Here is a 17214-nt window from a genome sequence, read left to right as displayed (position 1 = left end):
ATGAGCAAATTTTTGATAGTAGCACGTTAACGCAAATTAGTTTTAATGCCACTAATTTCTTTAACGCATTAACGCAACTTACGATTTTTTGGTTGTAGTTTTAAAGCTAGAGTGAAGATACTGGCATCATCTGAAACTACAACACCTGATGAATCCATCGGTACCAACCATGTCATACTAGCTTGTAGTGAAGGAGGTTAAATAACGCTCCAAACTTACACTAAATTTTGTGTCCAAAAAAAAGTCTGAAAAAAAATTCCGAAAAAAGTTAAGTTAAAAGTTTGAAAAAGTCTGAAAAAAAAAATCCGAAAAAAAGTCTGAAAAAAAAGTTTGAAAAAGTCTGAAAAAAAATTACGAAAAAAAAGTCTGAAAAAAAATTGAGAAAAAAAAAAACGGAAAAAAAGGTTCGAAAAAAGTCTGAAAAATGTCCAAAAAAAAAAGTCTGAAAAACAAAAAGTGTGAATAATGTCCAAAAAAAAGAAGTTTGAAAAATGTCCAAAAAAAAGTTTGAAAAAAAGTCTGAAAAACAAAAAGTCTGAATAATGTCAAAAAAAAATGACAAAATACAGATACTTACCAGACATGCCCACTTTATGATAATCACATGCAGTTTGGGGCAAGTCATAGTCAAGTCAGCACACTGACACACTGACAGCTGTTGTTGCCTGTTGGGCTGCAGTTTGCCATGTTATGATTGGAGCATATTGTTTTATGCTAAATGCAGTACCTGTGAGGGTTTCTGGATCAATATCTGTCATTGTTTTGTGTTGTTCATTGATAAATATATACATACATTTGCATAAAGCAGCATATTTGTCCACTCCCATGTTGATAAGAGTATTAAATAATTGACAAATCTCCCTTTAAGGTTCATTTAGAACAGATAAAAATTGACAGCTCTAGTTAAAGGTTTAAGAGGACAGAGATGAGTCGCCCCCTGCTGGCTGGTAGAAAGAATGCAGGTTTAAGGTACTTCAGCTTCACTTCTCAGACACTGCTCCTTTAAATGCTGTGCTTAGTTACGGTTGCTAAGCTATGATTGGACAGTCGCAGTGGGATTTAACGAGCGGTCATTAGCATGCATAGAGGCGTGATCAATCTGTATCAACAAGCATGGAGGCAAAAAGAAGTCTTTGAAGAAATATAATGTTCATGCATAAATCCAAAAGGGAGCGTTTCACTCGGCGCCGGTCTCACCCCTGCAGAGAGGAAGTGGGCCGCTCCAGAACGACGGGTTCCCCAGGATGCATTTAATCGCGACCTCTCCGATGAGCTCGTAACCTTGGTAACAGACGAAGGTGAGCGACTCGCTGGGCAGGTAGAGCCTCTTGGACAGGATCTGGTAGCCGTTGTCGGGGAGGCCGGGGTTCTCACAGGAAACAGAATCCTCAGCTAGAGACAGAAGAAGAAGAAGAAGAAGAAGAGAGCTGGATGGATGTTCAGGTTTCTCCGTCAGAGCTCGACTGACAGATTTGACAGGCTCCGGCTGAGGTGACATGACTCATGGGTAATCTCCGCCCCCTCCTCCAGGTGGCTGAGGGCTGATTGGTACGGCGCATTAGCATTGAATTTACATATCAAACACTTCACACAAACATTAATACCCCTGAAAACACACACACACACACACACACACACACACACATACGTCGTCAGCGCTGAGATGAAGGAGCAGCATCGTCTCTGGCATGTGGAGACGCTGTGATCTGTGTCAGCGGAGGAAAGAAAGAGAGCGCCAGGCAAGAAATCACACAAACCCACTCATGTTAGATGGCACAGCCACGGGAGAAGAGCCTCTCATCTTCAGTTAGCTGCCACTTTTAACTGTCTGTCCTGATGAAAGGGCTCTGGAATCACAGGGCTGACAAATTATCCTTTCACACATTTAGAAAATAACTACGAGCGTTTCTTCCTGGGAGGTGAAAGCAGCTAACTTCATGTTTCGTCTTCTCATTTTTACACCAGAAACAGTCTAGGGGATCTATGACGGCGGATTAGAGCTACTGGAGGTAAAACTAAATAATCACGGAGCCGGGAGAGGGTTGGTAATTAGGGACGCTTCGATTGCAGAATTCTGTGTTTTGTTTTTAGTTTTTGCTGTTATTTAATCCCCTTTTGTGCCGGGGAAACAAAGACCTCTTCATTAGAAGCAAAGTAACTGAGCTGTTTTAAAGACATTCAGCAGTTCATTACACCGTCTCTGAATGAGCACATATTCATGACACAACCTTTAATATCACCTTCATTCACATGAAAAACATTCTTTCTTTTTTTTTAACAACTTCCTCAAAAGCTTTTTCAGCTGCTATACAACTACCGCCTCAATGAGAGGAACGTTTCAGTTCTTAAACAGCCCCACAAAAATATTCGTTTAGTGAAACATAAATTAAATTAGATTAGAAACCTAAGCAGTGTTTCTCACACGTAGACTTTATTTAGGCGGCTGACTAATTAAGCTATATTTGGTGACCCATTTTAGCATTTTTAATTTTTATTTTGTTATCCGTCCGAGAGCGACGCTTTCTGCGATCAATTAACTAGAGGACTAGTAGCAGCAGAAGTCAAATATATCAGGATCATTGTCAGGAATTATTTATTATCCAGCAAGCCAAAACTCAAAGAATAAAGAAGTTCCCTCACAGATTAGTGGTATTTTCTTTGTAATGTTTTATACTTCTGGTGAATATAATCCATCAATCTTATTTCCATAGATGTATTTAGTATATACAGTTCCCTTTGTTAACACCTTATTTTGAAAAGCGGACATAGTCCCACGTGTCTACTTCCTCTAACTTCTCCAAGGTGGTCTCTAGCTCTCCCGTCAGCTCCGTTCTCTTTATCCATCCATGGTCAGCTCCATCGGGGCCGTTTCAATGCAGAGAACATAAATGTCAGTATCTGGGTGCTCTACAGTCGTAGCGTCGGCCCATTTGACCACGGAGACGAGAGCGACGGCTGGCTCGACCAGTTAGCATGCAGCTTTAGCTCTGTTCTGTCTAGCTCTGCTTTTCCTGTTAATGTGTGAAACCCAAAGTGTTTCCATCCTTTCCTGGATGTGTAGTGTTTACCACGCTGGATTTAACATGGGAGGGTGCAGGTCGTATCCACACTGACCCTCCAACGGTTTATACTTTCTGAGGTTTTTTTTGGTTGACGGATACGGAACGGATATGACGTCATGTTACTCAGATTACAACAATAAAAGTGGTAACTTCCTCCTACCTCCACATAGACTCAGATGAAGCAAATATATTGATTCTGGCATTAAAAAATACGATACGATCAGAATCGTGAAGAAGTCTCAATGCATAGATGAATCGATTTTTTCTTTCTGATACTCACAAACACAGTGAGGGAGTCGAGACGTCCAGACGGGCGTCCCCGGCTCGCGGCCGTAGCAGGTGATGGTGGCGCCGCCCTGCAGGATGAAGCCAGGGTTGCAGCTGTACTGAATGGTCGTCCCCACCAGGAGTTTGGGGTCGGACAGAGACCTGGTGGAGTGCTCCACGTGGCCGGGATCTGAGCAGTACATGACTGAGACAAAGAGGAACATATGAGGACATATAAAGACATTCATACCATCAGGAAATAATATCTTGATAATTAAATAAAAGTAAAATGCATTGATCAGTTAGTTAGTTTGTGTTATTGTGTGACTTTCTGATCTGAACTAACGTGGCGTCCACAGCAGTACATCGCTTAGCTTCCTGCCGGTACTCCTGTCTGCTTCTCCTGACTGGGAGCACGCCGACCGCCGTCTAAGTTACTGTATTAATACACGGACTATAAGGGTGTATATATACTGTACATGTAGCAGCGTCATCATGCAATGTGTTTTTTTAGAAAGGCTTGAAGGGAAAATAACATTGCACGGTCGCACACACAAACATGGATGTATGAATAAGAGTGGAACTGACTCTTTTCACAGAAGGGAGGCTGCGAGCTCCAGGAGAGGTCTAACTGACAGGTGAGGGTCTCCCGTCCCACCAGGTCATAGCCAGGGTCGCACTGGTAGGTGATACGAGCCCCTCGCACCAGCGCAATGTGGGACGTGGTCTTCCAGCCGTTCTGGATCTCCGGCAGGTCTGGACAGGAGTCGTTTCGGGACACCTCTGAAGACAGAAATACAAAATAAAATGGTTGATTAATGGCTCCGTTACGACGGCGGCGTTGCTCGAAGTTGAAGCGTTTCCTCCTTCGCAGCATCTCTGAGGGTCAGGAAGAAAAACCAGATAAACAAACACCACGTCTGGTTCTGATGCTGGCACATGCTCTCTGTGAGGAGGTATCCATAGCAACGCAGAAGATTGATGGACTTATTGCGCGACTACTTGACCGTGTGACAGAATGATGGATTTCATCTGTGTTGGACAGTCTTCAAATATCATCTCTGCGGTATCGTCTCCGCTCTGACGAGGACAGTTTGCCTCCGAAGCCGCCGTTTAATTCAGATTCCCACTGAAACCGTCCTCGATTACATTATCACCAGCTGTCACTTATCTGTCACAGCTGTCCTCATCTGCTGCACAAGAAAATACTTTATTTTGTGTGCTGTCAGAGGGATTTCTCTTTGTAATGAAATGTTTGACAAAATTATCCACTCAGTAGCTTTCAACCACATCTCACAGTCTTCATCTCGGGATGGAAATGACTCAGTTGTCATCATGTGATCTAAAAGTCCCGACACACCGAGCTGTCGGTCGGCCGTCGGACAGTTTGGGGCCGTTGCTGAGCGTCTGTCGGTCTAGTTTTTTCGGGCGATTCAGCGTTTTGGAATCGGCGGCGGAGCTTGTCGATGAGAGAAATCACTCTGATTGGCTGTTCAGCTTAAACCAATCAGTGCATGAGAAGAGAAACTGAAGTGAGGAAAGCAAGAAAACGAGTAAAGTCAAGAGGACACACGCAGAAGACTCTTCTAATCGTTCATCTTCATCTCATCTGATCGTTCCAACACATGGATATTTTCACAGCGACGTGAACATCTGGAATGAAGACGCCGCTTCGTTTCATTTACGTATCATAACAACGGCTTATATATCCGCCGTCCTCGCTCTTCCTGTTTCTCGCTCTTGTATTTCACGTCATTTTGCTAGTTTTTCTATTCTTATAATTTAACCAGTTAGTTATTGGTTAAACCAGTTAGTTACTGGTTAATGGGTGTGGAGCTATTGAAAGCAAAATTAACCGAAGCTGACCTCCCTTCTCTGTACGTAACACCTCTTGTATTACACCGACTCATTAGACATAATCCGAGCAGCTGTAAAGAGGCTGTTTGAGACTCTCAGTGAACCAGATGTTCTCAGTTTGTGTTTTCGTTGGCAGAAACCTTTTTGCTTTATTAAATGAAAACACACAGAGGATGAATGTTTCCCCCCCCGACTCCTCTGTAAGCGTTACATGATGTACCAGAGGAGTTCTGACGGAGAAGCAGCAGGAGGTTCAGACCGACAGTCTCTTCATCGATCTGAAGATCTTTCTGAATCAAGAATTCTTCTGATCTTTCATTAAAAGTTCCTCAGCTCTCAAAACTTTCTTGCCATGTTTGTCTCTACGATCTTAAAATCAACAGAGCTTCAGATTTTAGATCTCCAAAGTTAAATTATAACCAAAGCCCACGAGAGTAGGAGAACAACTTTCCCTTCAGATCGATGAAGGAAGTAAAACCTGGAGTCGTGTCAGCAGAATTAGAACAAAATTTATTTTAATTTCCACAAAAACTAAGAACCCAATTTGTTTTTTGGTGAGCTGGAAGGCAACAACAACCACTAGTGAAATGGATCAGCACCAGTATGTGGGCAAATTAGTGACCATGCCAATATCGTTTGGGATTGTCCAAAATTAACAGAATACTGAGAGGGCATACATGATTATTTATCTTGGTGTACCGCTAGCACTGCAGTACTATGTAGCAGGAAATAAACCAGATAATGTCAACTTTGGTACCCGACTATGAACAGTACTTTAAGAACTTTATTGTTAATAGTGAAGGTAGTAAGACAATAAAAGGAAAGACTTGAACAAGTATATATTTCCACTGTGGTGATAATGATCAGCTCAACAGTGCGATATATGGTATTATTGCAATTATTTCTTTGCAAATTACTTAAATTATCCTGATTTTAGTGCTTATAAATAAGCTTTATTGCGAGGCTATGATTAAGCATATTGTTGCTTTTTAAATGACAAAGATTTTATAGCAGTTTTAAAACTAATGAAATACTACCGAATGAGGCGCAGCAGTTTTTTAAACTACGCTTTGGTTGCATCTGGTTGTTATGATACGAAATATCTGCAGAAGTAAAAATGTCAGCACGATGTAGAGTACTGGTTCTGGATGAAGGGAACGCTGAAGCACATACAGGGAGAGAGGAGGGACCCACCGGTCTCTGTGATATTTATTTTGTTTTCGGACGGCTGGGTAAAAAAGTGACGGTGACGAGGGCAGCGTTTTACCCAAAGTTGAACATTTTTCAACTCTCGGTGACCAGAAAAAACCCACACAAAACGTCCTTACTGTCCCTGTGGTCATGTGACTGTCTCTGTGGTCTCTCAATGAACAGTCGTACAGATGTCTGTACAGGCCAACCTGCTCGGCCAGTCTTCCCTCGAAGACGTCCATGTTGAAATGAAAAGTGCAGCTCGTGCAGTCGGCGCGTAGTTAGAAAAATTCAGAGGTGCACGGCCAAGCGTAATCACAATCACGCCGGCTTCACTACAGCAACCATAAACCAGGCTTAACACACCAATCTCACATCCACAACTGTCAGAGAGAGATAGTTGCATTGTGGGTAATGCAGGCGCGACGTTTTGACGGAAGGAAGAAGAATGTGAGGAATAAAAAGGATGATATCTCTGATTCTGCTGCATGGATTTTGATCTTTTTGCAACTCTAAATAGGTGGCGTACTATTATTATTATTACTATTATTAGAGTTTTGTTGTCAGGTTTATATTTTTGGGTGTCACACTGTCTGAAAAGCCTCTCTGTACTCTACATAAACCGCCTGCCAAGAAACAATTAGTGCAGTTAAATCAGCTGAAGATCACCGTTACAGTTTGTTCCCTCGTAGACGCTTCATGTTTTCATTCATGCTTTTTCAGGCACATTTGTTGCTCTGTGGATTCTAATGTCTCGAGTGTATAACAGGCAAGAACAAAGGAGGAACAAAACAAACCCACCTCCACTATCCACTCACGCCAAGAAGAAAATACAGAACATTAATACAATTGATGCTGTTTAAAGAGAGAAAAAAAGACTCATTAGGGATCCAGGAGGGACAGACATAAGTAGCCTCCTGCAGTGTGTGTGTGTGTGTGTGTGTGTGTGTGTGTGCACATGTAGGCTGTTTGATGATTGATCGGGCAGCGTGCAGTATTGCATTACACTGTACAATATAATAGGCCTGCAGGGATTTGTAAGTTGAAGTTCCTGGATCAATTATTCATTGTGTATTGACTCGGTTCTCCTCCTCCGCGCTGCCTGAACGTGTGTGGTGGGTAATTTATTCTGAGAACAAACACACACACACACAATCACAGAGAGAGAGAGAGTGGCCTACGCATTCATGCTGCGTCTACTTGATTTACTCCTCCGGGGAGCGTGTGTGGTGTCAGGAGGGTGACGGGTAAATTGGACAGTGCGTGTCTCTAAATTGGAGTCAGGTGTTGGACGTGTCGGCGGAGCGCTGCCTGCACATCGCCGTGTGTAAAGTGAGCTTATTTGGCTGCTTGTTAAACTCTGGGCTAGTGTGGAGATGAGAGACATTGTGAGACGCTGAAACAAATAGGACGTGATTGAATAAGGGCAGAGGGGAATGAAAGGAAAGACAGATAAATATGAGCAGGGAGGAAAGGGAAGATGAAAAATGGAGTCGGCGGATAGACGGGAAAAAGCTGAATTAAAATGAATGAAGAAGAAATAAAGGATGAAGCTGGTGTTGTTCTATATTGTCAACAAATCCCATGAAAAGACTAAATCCAACAACGTGTTAGTCCGTCTCTCACCAGGCAGCGGCAAAGCACAGACACTGAAATATATGTTTTAATACCAGAATCAATATATTTGCTTCTTTTGAAGGAAGGAAGTTACCACTTTTATTGTTTTAATTATTTTTTAACCAATGAGCTTGGAGCTGAGAACCCCAAACAGGAAGTCAGACGGTATTGAGAGACGGACTAACATGTTGTTGGTTTTGGGTCTTTCCATGGGATTTATTGACATTAAGAAAAATCTCCCTTTAATTCTTACTTCCTCATATTTTCACAATAAAGCTAGAGCAGGCCCTGGCGGTGCAGTTTGAGCTCTCACCCATATAGTTGATGATGAAGCCCTCTCCTTTGCCGAAGACGAGCCCGGCCGGATCGGAGTGGAAGGTGACGGTCAGGTCGGGGGTGGTGGAGGACAGCTTGAAGGGGCTGCTTCCTCCGACGTAGCGCCCCAGGATGCGAGTGGTGACCTCATCGCCGTCGGTGATGGTCAACATGTCGCTGTCGCTGATGTTCAGCCTGAGGACAGACAGAGAGACGTTTAGCGGTTTATCGGTTGTGATGACTCACAGCAGACTGTGTGGGAGACGAGATGACCTCAGAGGCTAAACGCTGCATTCATCCACAGTGTTGAAACACAGACGTGTTTTTATTGCCCCAGAGATGTTTGATTCACCACGCCGCACAAGATTCAGCTTGCAACGTTGTTTTGAAAATTGAATTATGTGTAAATGTGATATGACAATGAGATCAGTGCTGGCAGGAAGTGTAGCTCAACTTGATTTCATACCACAGAAAAACAAACATTTAATGTAGAATGAATAAAAAACTATTAAAGAAGTGAAATAATTAAAGGATAGAGCTGGTGAAACCTTAGTTATTAGATTTATTACATCTTGACATACCTTCATTTCTCAAATTAACTTATTATAATTAAGTTACATAAATAAATAAATAAATAAATAAAAGGGAAAATGAAACAGAACAGTAAATAAATGAGGGAATTAATACACAGATAAATAAATACAGACAGAAATACAAATTTATGTCATATTTTATGGCTACACATATTTTTAATATTATTTTTTCAATGCTTAATGACATTTATTTATTTATCAAGTTATTTAGTTATTTATTTATTTTTCTGTTCTGTCCTCCATACAACAAAACATGTGCCATCAGAAAAATAAAATAAATGAAAAAATAAATAGATTTAAAATTTAATACAAATAAATATATAAATAAATAAAAGGGAAAATAAATAAATAAGGGAATCAATAATAAGCTCAATAAATAAAGAATCAGAAATATTAATTTATTTCACATTTTATCGATTAATTAATGGCTACATTTATTTTTTTAATATTATCTTTTCTACATTTAATGACTTATTTATTTATTTATCAAATCATTTATTTATTCATTCATTTATTTTTTTATTTTGGCAGGTTCCGTCCTAATACAACAAAATGTGTGCCATCAGAAAAATAAAATAAATGCAAAAATTATTGAAGCAATTTAAAATGTAATAAATACAAATACATAAAGAAGCAAATTAAAACAGAAATATCAATTTATGTCACATTTTATCCATTAATGGCTACATTTATTTTTGCTACATTTAATGACATACATATTTATTTATGTATTTATCAAGTCATTTATTTATTTATTTATTTATTTTGGCAGGTTCTGTCCTCCATCAGAAAAATGTCAAACCTGCTTAAATAGAATAAAACTTCTACACATATTGACTTTAAACGTAGTGTTTCTCTGAGACGTGAACGCAGGGAGACAGACGGAGGACTCAGTCCAACAGAGTTTTTCACAGTGGACAGTAAAAGTAGAGAATCAAGACGAGGGCTCAACAGTGTGGTGAGAACTGCAGTGGCGTCTCATCAGCATGCTCTCTAATGTTGTCAAGTTTTGAATTTAATGGTTCAGTACGAGCAGGAAAAGAGAAATATCACTGAGCCAACACATCCATATTTAATGATAACATTCGGTTCTCGCTCGAGTCCAAAACTTTGGATCGGAGCTGAAGTTTTGATGTTTACCCGTCTCTCTCTCTCTACCGCTCTCTCTCTCTGTGTGTGTGTGTGTGTGTGTGTGTGGGTTGGTGTGTGTGTGTGTGTGTTGGTGTGTTTCTCACAGTTGTACATCCAGCAGCACCCGTTTGTCCTCGCCGACATGGATCCTCCAGCTGCAGTCCTCTCCCTCTCCGTACCACTCCGGCCAGTTTGGAGACAGGATCACCCCACCAGGACCCGTCAGGTCGCCTCCACACTGTGCTGCAGACAGACGGAGAGGACGGAGAGGACGGAGTCAAGGTCAGAGTAGAAGTCAGAAAGCAGCCGGTTAGCTCCTCTGCCTGCCTTCACTCACACGCCGCGCTCGTTCTCGCTTGCTCTTTCGCTCCACCTCACGTGCATGCGCGCACACTACACACTGCAGAAGAGTTAGTTTAGCTCTGAGAATATCTAGTGAATGTTCAGTGGACGTTTGTGCAGAAATAACTGCTGCAGCTCCTCCAGACCAACAGAGGTTTCCCGTATCTTGTGAAGTGACGGGGCTCCGCAGAGAGAAACGTTATCGTCTCCGACCAAAACTCCGGCGTCTCCCCCGTTCCCTCCGGCCGCGGTCGGGAGGCTGAGGCGGGAAAAGCCAACACTAGGATCAGCATTGATTCATGGAGAGACCTTGGTCTGGTCAGCTAACATTACTGCCAAGCAGCTGAAATATAGAGTGATATTGTGCTTTTAGCTGACGTGTGTCTCCTCACTGTGTTGAGAGATGCTCCTTCATGTCTATGTAGAGCGAGCACAAGCGCCAGCAACAGGACGCTGACTTTAGTTGACTTAACGGACACAGGTGAAGCTGTTAACAAGACATTTCTGATTCTTACAAACACTCCCTTTAAGTTTAGTTGACAGGAAAACATGTAAAGTTACAAGCTAAAAATGGATGCAAAAATGCAATGAAATGCATACAATCCAAAATAAACTCAAACATATATATGAAGTGATTAAGTGGCCGCCTCTCTCTCTCATATTGTGGTAGGTCGGTAAGGTCGCTTGTTGTAAAGAACAGTACTTTAGTAAATGTACTTAGTTACATTCCACCGCTGCTCCTGGGAGACATCTTTAGTAAATGAATCTGAACACAAGTAGAGCAGGACAGCCTTGTATAGCAATGTTCTATGTTAATGATCCAACCTCACAAATGATGAATCATCAAGTCGTAGCGGGCGACCTATGACAGGAGAGTTTGTTTAACCTGATAATAAAAACACAAACATGTTGTTGGACGAGACTCGTCGTCTTCCTGCCCTCGGCGTTACCTTTGCACAGCGGCTCTGTGTCGTTCCAGTACGGATCCCTCGCACTGATGCACTCGATGACAGGCGGGCCTTGTTCCAGAGCGTGACCCAGGTCACACGTGAATTGGATCACCGCTCCGACGCCGTACAGCGGGTCAGAGGTGGTGAAGTTCCCGTTCTGGAGGTACGGCTCGTAGCAGTGGCCTCGCTCGAACGCTTGAGGAGAAAATGAGACATGAAGAGCAAGACTTGCTTATTAGAGTCGCACCGTGTGGGTTTTTCATTATGAAATTAATATTCTCTTTGTGATATCTCTGTATAATTTCCATAAACAGATCTTCCTCAAAAAAACTGTAATCATACACGGTCTATAAATCTTGTTTCCACTCGCTAAGATGAGTCTTGTTCTCTTCACTGATGAGGATAAACATGTTGGGAGGGATCTTTCCAAACTGAGAGCTTTAGCTCAGATTATGTTGGACGAGCGGCCCACTTCCTGCGACGCAGCCAAAAAACAACTTGGCAGTGCACGATGTGAGCAGGAACATGGAGCCTTGCAATCCTCTCTGATTTGTTTACATAATTACATCGTAATTATAGTGGAATATAACAATACTTCTTTTAACCCTATGAGACACGTTTTAGTCTTCTTAGGGAGGTCCAGGGAGTCTTTAGGGGAGATAGCAGGTCAACAGTAGAGTTCACATAGAAGTAGTGTACATCATCTGAAAGCTGGGAACCTGAAGCTTAATATGAGATGCAGCTCAGCACTGTGTGTCACGATGTTCTCGTGTATGAGGGCTTAGAACATTATATGATGGTCATCCTCATGCTCAAGCAATTTTGGGGGTGATACCATTTGTTACACAGATTTGGTGCTAAATTTAACCTTTTTTTACCACTGGAAAATTGATAAAAATGATCAATAATCCCTCCAAAATACCACATTAAGACACCAAGACCTTGAGGAACACCAGAGAAAAAGCCATGCTGTGATTTGGTATCAAAAACTTTTGACATTTTGGAGATTTCTGCAGGAATTGGATTTTTCAGCGATTGGATGGCGAGCACTTGTGTTGTGTAAACTGCTCAGAAACCCCCAAATATTGTCAATATAGCTAGGAAAGCCATCCATCCTCTGAATGCTCTAGGTCTTTAGTTTGATCCATCCATCCTCTGAATGCTCTAGGTCCCTCTAGTCTGATCCATCCATCCTCTGAATGCTCTAGGTCTCTCTAGTTTGATCCATCCATCCTCTGAATGCTCTAGGTCTCTCTAGTTTGATCCATCCATCCTCTGAATGCTCTAGGTCTCTCTAGTCTGATCCATCCATCCTCTGAATGCTCTAGGTCTCTAGTCTGATCCATCCATCCTCTGAATGCTCTAGGTCTCTCTAGTCTGATCCATCCATCCTCTGAATGCTCTAGGTCTCTAGTCTGATCCATCCATCCTCTGAAAGCTCTAGGTCTCTAGTTTGATCCATCCATCCTCTGAATGCTCTAGGTCTCTAGTCTGATCCATCCATCCTCTGAATGCTCTAGGTCTCTCTAGTCTGATCCATCCATCCTCTGAATGCTCTAGGTCTCTAGTTTGATCCATCCATCCTCTGAATGCTCTAGGTCTCTAGTTTGATCCATCCATCCTCTGAATGCTCTAGGTCTCTAGTCTGATCCATCCATCCTCTGAATGCTCTAGGTCTCTAGTTTGATCCATCCTTCCTCTGAATGCTCTAGGTCTCTAGTCTGATCCATCCATCCTCTGAATGCTCTAGGTCTCTAGTTTGTGGCTGTAAAGTTTCATGAGGCTGTGATTATCCTAGAGGTCACCACAGGTCATGTTATACAGTGAGGTCAATGAAATGTCTCCTATGGGGACTAACATCATCACACATGAATACAGTTGGGCTCATTGGATCCATAAGAATCTCAGCTTTACAGTGAGACCCAGTTTATGTAATTCTAGACTGTTTAGGGACCCCAGTATGCAGAAATATTCATATACACCATTTTAGAATAGGAGACAATAACACATTTATACTGCATGTGATTATCATAAAGTGGGCATGTCTGTAAAGGGGAGACTCGTGGGTACCCATAGAACCCATTTACATTCACACATCTGGAGGTCAGAGGTCAAGGGACCATTTTGAAAATGGCCATGACATGTTTTTGATGCACGTTTTATTTCTACATCTCCAGCAGCTTGTGTACCTTCGAAGCGGATGTTGAATCCCGTGTTGTGGTTGGGCTGGTCGGTGATGAACTGGATCCTCACAGCTGGACCTTCACTGATCACTCCCTCAAAAGGGATCTGTCCTCCCCTCCCCGAGTCGAACAGCACCACGGAGCCGGCGTCCAGCCCGCTCCACAACACCAGCCTGCAGGGACGGAAACACTGTCGCCGGTCAGTCGTGTAGCGTGAAAACCAAAAACGACTTAAAGACTCCACGTGGTGCAGTGTGAACTGAACTTCATGTAATAAAAACACCCTCCTACCTGTCAGTGGCTCCCAGGGCCAGTCGCTCCAGGTGGAGGTGCAGCCTTTGGTCCTTGGGGGCCTCCAGGGACCAGGAACAGGAGCGGTCCTGGGTGGCGTTCGGGCCGTGGTGGGGGGACGGGGACAGCACCCGCCCAACTGTGGCATTCTTCACCGTGCCTCCACAAAGAGCTGCAGAGAAGACGGTTTAAACACTTTGATTTATTTAAAGGTATTCAGCGTATTCCTTTTAGTTTATTCCACACAAAGCAGCTTATTGTAACGTTGCTTTGAAAGGTGAGCGCTGTATAAATAAAGTTAATTTTCATTTTTAAATCAGAATCAGAAATACTTTATACTTATATAAACTGAAAATAGAAATAAAGGAGTAAGTAACGTGTAAATTATGTACATAATGCTACAATATAAACACAAAAGAGATATAAGTAAGTAATAAAATTAAAATAAATGAAATGAGAATATAAGAAATATGAAATATGCACAAATATTTGCATTAAGACGTGCAGAAAAATGCTGAGAAGTGGGATCTATTAAGTGTGTTAAATATAAATGCAAGAATGGTATAGATAAAAATTAAATAAGAATTATTGCACACATGATTGTACTGTTGAGTCAGTCATGCTGTGCATCAAGCATTTTGAACTGTGAGAGTGGAGAGCCAGCCGTCTGCATCTCCCTCCTGGTTTTAATGAAAAGCTGCAGACCAGCTGGAGCTCCGTCACCGCTCCATCACTCACCCCTGCAGACGGGCACCTTGCCGCTCCACACGGGCATCGAGGCGTTGAGGCAGGTGAGCAGCGTCTCGCCCTCCAGGTGGTAACCCATGTGGCAGTGGAAGCGGGCGGTGCCTCCGGGCAGCAGGTCCAGCACCGACACCTCCCCGAAGTGAGGCCTCTTGGGTAGCTGACAGCTGAGCCTGAAGACTGAAACCAAGGAGGACGTTTATTAGGAAGGAAGGAAGGAAGGAAGGAAGGAAGGAAGGAAGGAAGGAAGGAAGGAAGGAAGGAAGGAAGCATCAAATATAATAACACAATGATTGTGTTGTTATTACTGATGTTTTTATTAGAGATGTTCCGATAACATTTTTCCTTCACAATACCAATTCCGATACCTGAACTTGCGGTATCGGCAGATATCGAGTACCGATCCGATACCAGCGTGATTAAAAAATAAATATATATTATTATTATTATTATTTAACAGCTGTTTACTACTGACCATGTATGACTGTGATACGATTACTAACTTTGTTGTATGGCCTGGCTCAGGTTAAAAAATAAATAAATAAATAAATGACTCAATAAATTAATAAATATGTCATTAAATGCAGCAAAAATAATATTAAAAATAAATATAGCCATTAACTAATTGATAAAATGTTTGTATTAGATCCTTTATTTATTTACTCTTGTTTAATTTTCTCTTTTATTTATTTATGTATTTATTTTTATTAATTTTTTAATGTATTTATTTCCTTATTTTTGCATTTATATTTATTTATTTATTTCCTTATTTTTTATTTATTCTTAAATGTATATACAGTATTTATTTATATATTGATGCATTTATTTATTTCTGCACAATTTTCCCTTTGCATTTCACCCCTTATTTATTTCCCCAAACTTATTTATTTATGTATTCTCTTTTTACACATTTGTTTTTACATTTCTTTATGCATTTCTGCCTCATTATACAAATGACGCAAAGAAAACAAGCACTTTTATTGAACGTAGCGTTACACTGACGCTGCTCTCTGCCCTCGCAGCTCATTTAGTGGCTGCCGGCTACAGCGTTCCCCCTCAATACCGCACCAATTTAAACATCGTTGTCCCCATTAGTCACTCAGACACAAAAACATTGGAAAAATAGCAAAGCTACCCTTTAATTAATTAAAGTCAGCTTCGTAAACGAGCACTTCAGGTCAATGTTTTTGTTTCTAATCTATCTGGAGGGTCACTTGAGAAATCAAACACCCACGGGCAGATTTTAATTGAATTAATGGTAATTAAATAAGCTTTGTGAGCTGTGAGTGATAATATTACTGCTCTATTTATGCTGCTTTTATTCCCTTAACGCTGTTTTTCACGCCTCATCTTGAGCATACATCTCTCTCTGAAGGTATTTTCTGCTCCGTTCTTCCTGCTGGTGATGTAAGAGGATTAGATGGCTGTGATTAATGGCACAGGTGGGTCTTAACACTCGGATGCTTCCTCCTCTCCAGTCCTTGTCATATCCATTATGGGCCAACACACACACACACACACACACACACACACACACACAGAAACATAGTCTATACAAACTCCCATATCCTCAGCCTCCTAATGAGATGAGAGCCAATTAATCAGAGCTCTCATCAGCTAATTCACACGACAGATTCAATCACCGTGCTAAGTGATTAGATGAGGAGATTTTTGATTATGCAATTAGCACGTATATACAGAGCACCAACAGCCCCTCAGGCCCTCATGGAGAATTCACATTTATTGAGTTTGTATGTTTAAATATATGAATATATTAATATCCTCTCTCACTCTGATAGTGCAGCTGGAAGAGGCCCATGCTGGCGTCCGGCGCAGAGCGGTAGTAGACGGACAGCGTGTTGGTGGGGCTGCGGATCACTTGACCTTCGACCAGCAGCGTGTGATTGGCCAGGACCAGCAGGGCGCCTCGCTCATCTGCACTCCTGATGGACAGCTGCTCGCCCTCCGACAGGTTCACGCTCTTCACCTGGACAACACAGGAAGGAGAACACTTATTAGTCCCTCGTTTGTTTTGGACTTTTTTTGTATTCAGATATTGCAGCGGTGAATACGACTGAATGGTCCTCAGGTTGCTCCTAAAAGATGCTCTAAAGGGATGTTTGTTATTACCGCTCATTAATCAGAGAAAGACATTTACTGTGAACTTTAAAAACACACTGAAACACCACAAAAGACCAACTTCTAACCTTATAAACCGTGCTGAAGTGAATTAAAAAGTTAAAAGTCAGACTCATGAGAGGACTTCTCTATGGGCCCTATTTAAACCATCTATAGTGCATGGTCTAGAGTGCATTCAGGGCGTGTCCAACTCCACTTTTGCTAGTTAAGCGACGCATAATCCGGGCGTAAAGTAAGGCACAAGAGACAAAGGGGTTGTATTTATTCTCTTCATTAATCAGCGGTGTGTTTTGGGCGTTCCCTTTAAAAGCCAGGTGCACCTGCACCGGGGGCATTGCTATTTAAAGCTGTAGTAGGCAGAATATTTTTGGCATCATTGGGCAAAAATTCCATAATAACCTTTCAGCATATTGTAATTCAAGTGTTCTGAGAGAAAACTAGACTTCTGCTCCTCCTTATGGCTCTGTTTTCAGACTTTAGAACATCTAGCCCGTGACGGGAGACTTTGATCAATCACAGGTCAGTTCATTGA

General features: G+C 41.9%; 1 protein-coding gene across 4 annotated transcripts in view; it reads right to left on the bottom strand.

Moving 5' to 3' along the window:
* The window catches only part of LOC119478752 (seizure 6-like protein), a 61396-nt gene that overhangs the window by 4884 nt on the left and 39298 nt on the right, over positions 1 to 17214 (bottom strand). For all 4 annotated transcript variants that reach the window (XM_037753704.1, XM_037753705.1, XM_037753707.1 and 1 more), the window contains exons 4-13: positions 16335 to 16530; positions 14538 to 14723; positions 13800 to 13971; positions 13515 to 13681; positions 11326 to 11520; positions 10138 to 10276; positions 8308 to 8504; positions 3918 to 4112; positions 3343 to 3534; positions 1198 to 1392 (exon numbers count right to left, since the gene is read on the bottom strand). In XM_037753704.1, the coding sequence (XP_037609632.1) occupies positions 1198 to 1392; positions 3343 to 3534; positions 3918 to 4112; positions 8308 to 8504; positions 10138 to 10276; positions 11326 to 11520; positions 13515 to 13681; positions 13800 to 13971; positions 14538 to 14723; positions 16335 to 16530 (1834 nt within the window). The remainder of the gene's footprint in view (positions 1 to 1197; positions 1393 to 3342; positions 3535 to 3917; positions 4113 to 8307; positions 8505 to 10137; positions 10277 to 11325; positions 11521 to 13514; positions 13682 to 13799; positions 13972 to 14537; positions 14724 to 16334; positions 16531 to 17214) is intronic.

Source organism: Sebastes umbrosus, chromosome 19 (assembly GCF_015220745.1).
Source record: "Sebastes umbrosus isolate fSebUmb1 chromosome 19, fSebUmb1.pri, whole genome shotgun sequence".
Lineage (NCBI taxonomy): Eukaryota > Metazoa > Chordata > Actinopteri > Perciformes > Sebastidae > Sebastes > Sebastes umbrosus.
Note: the sequence above shows the minus strand (reverse complement) of the source record. Positions and strands in the feature narration are given on the sequence as shown.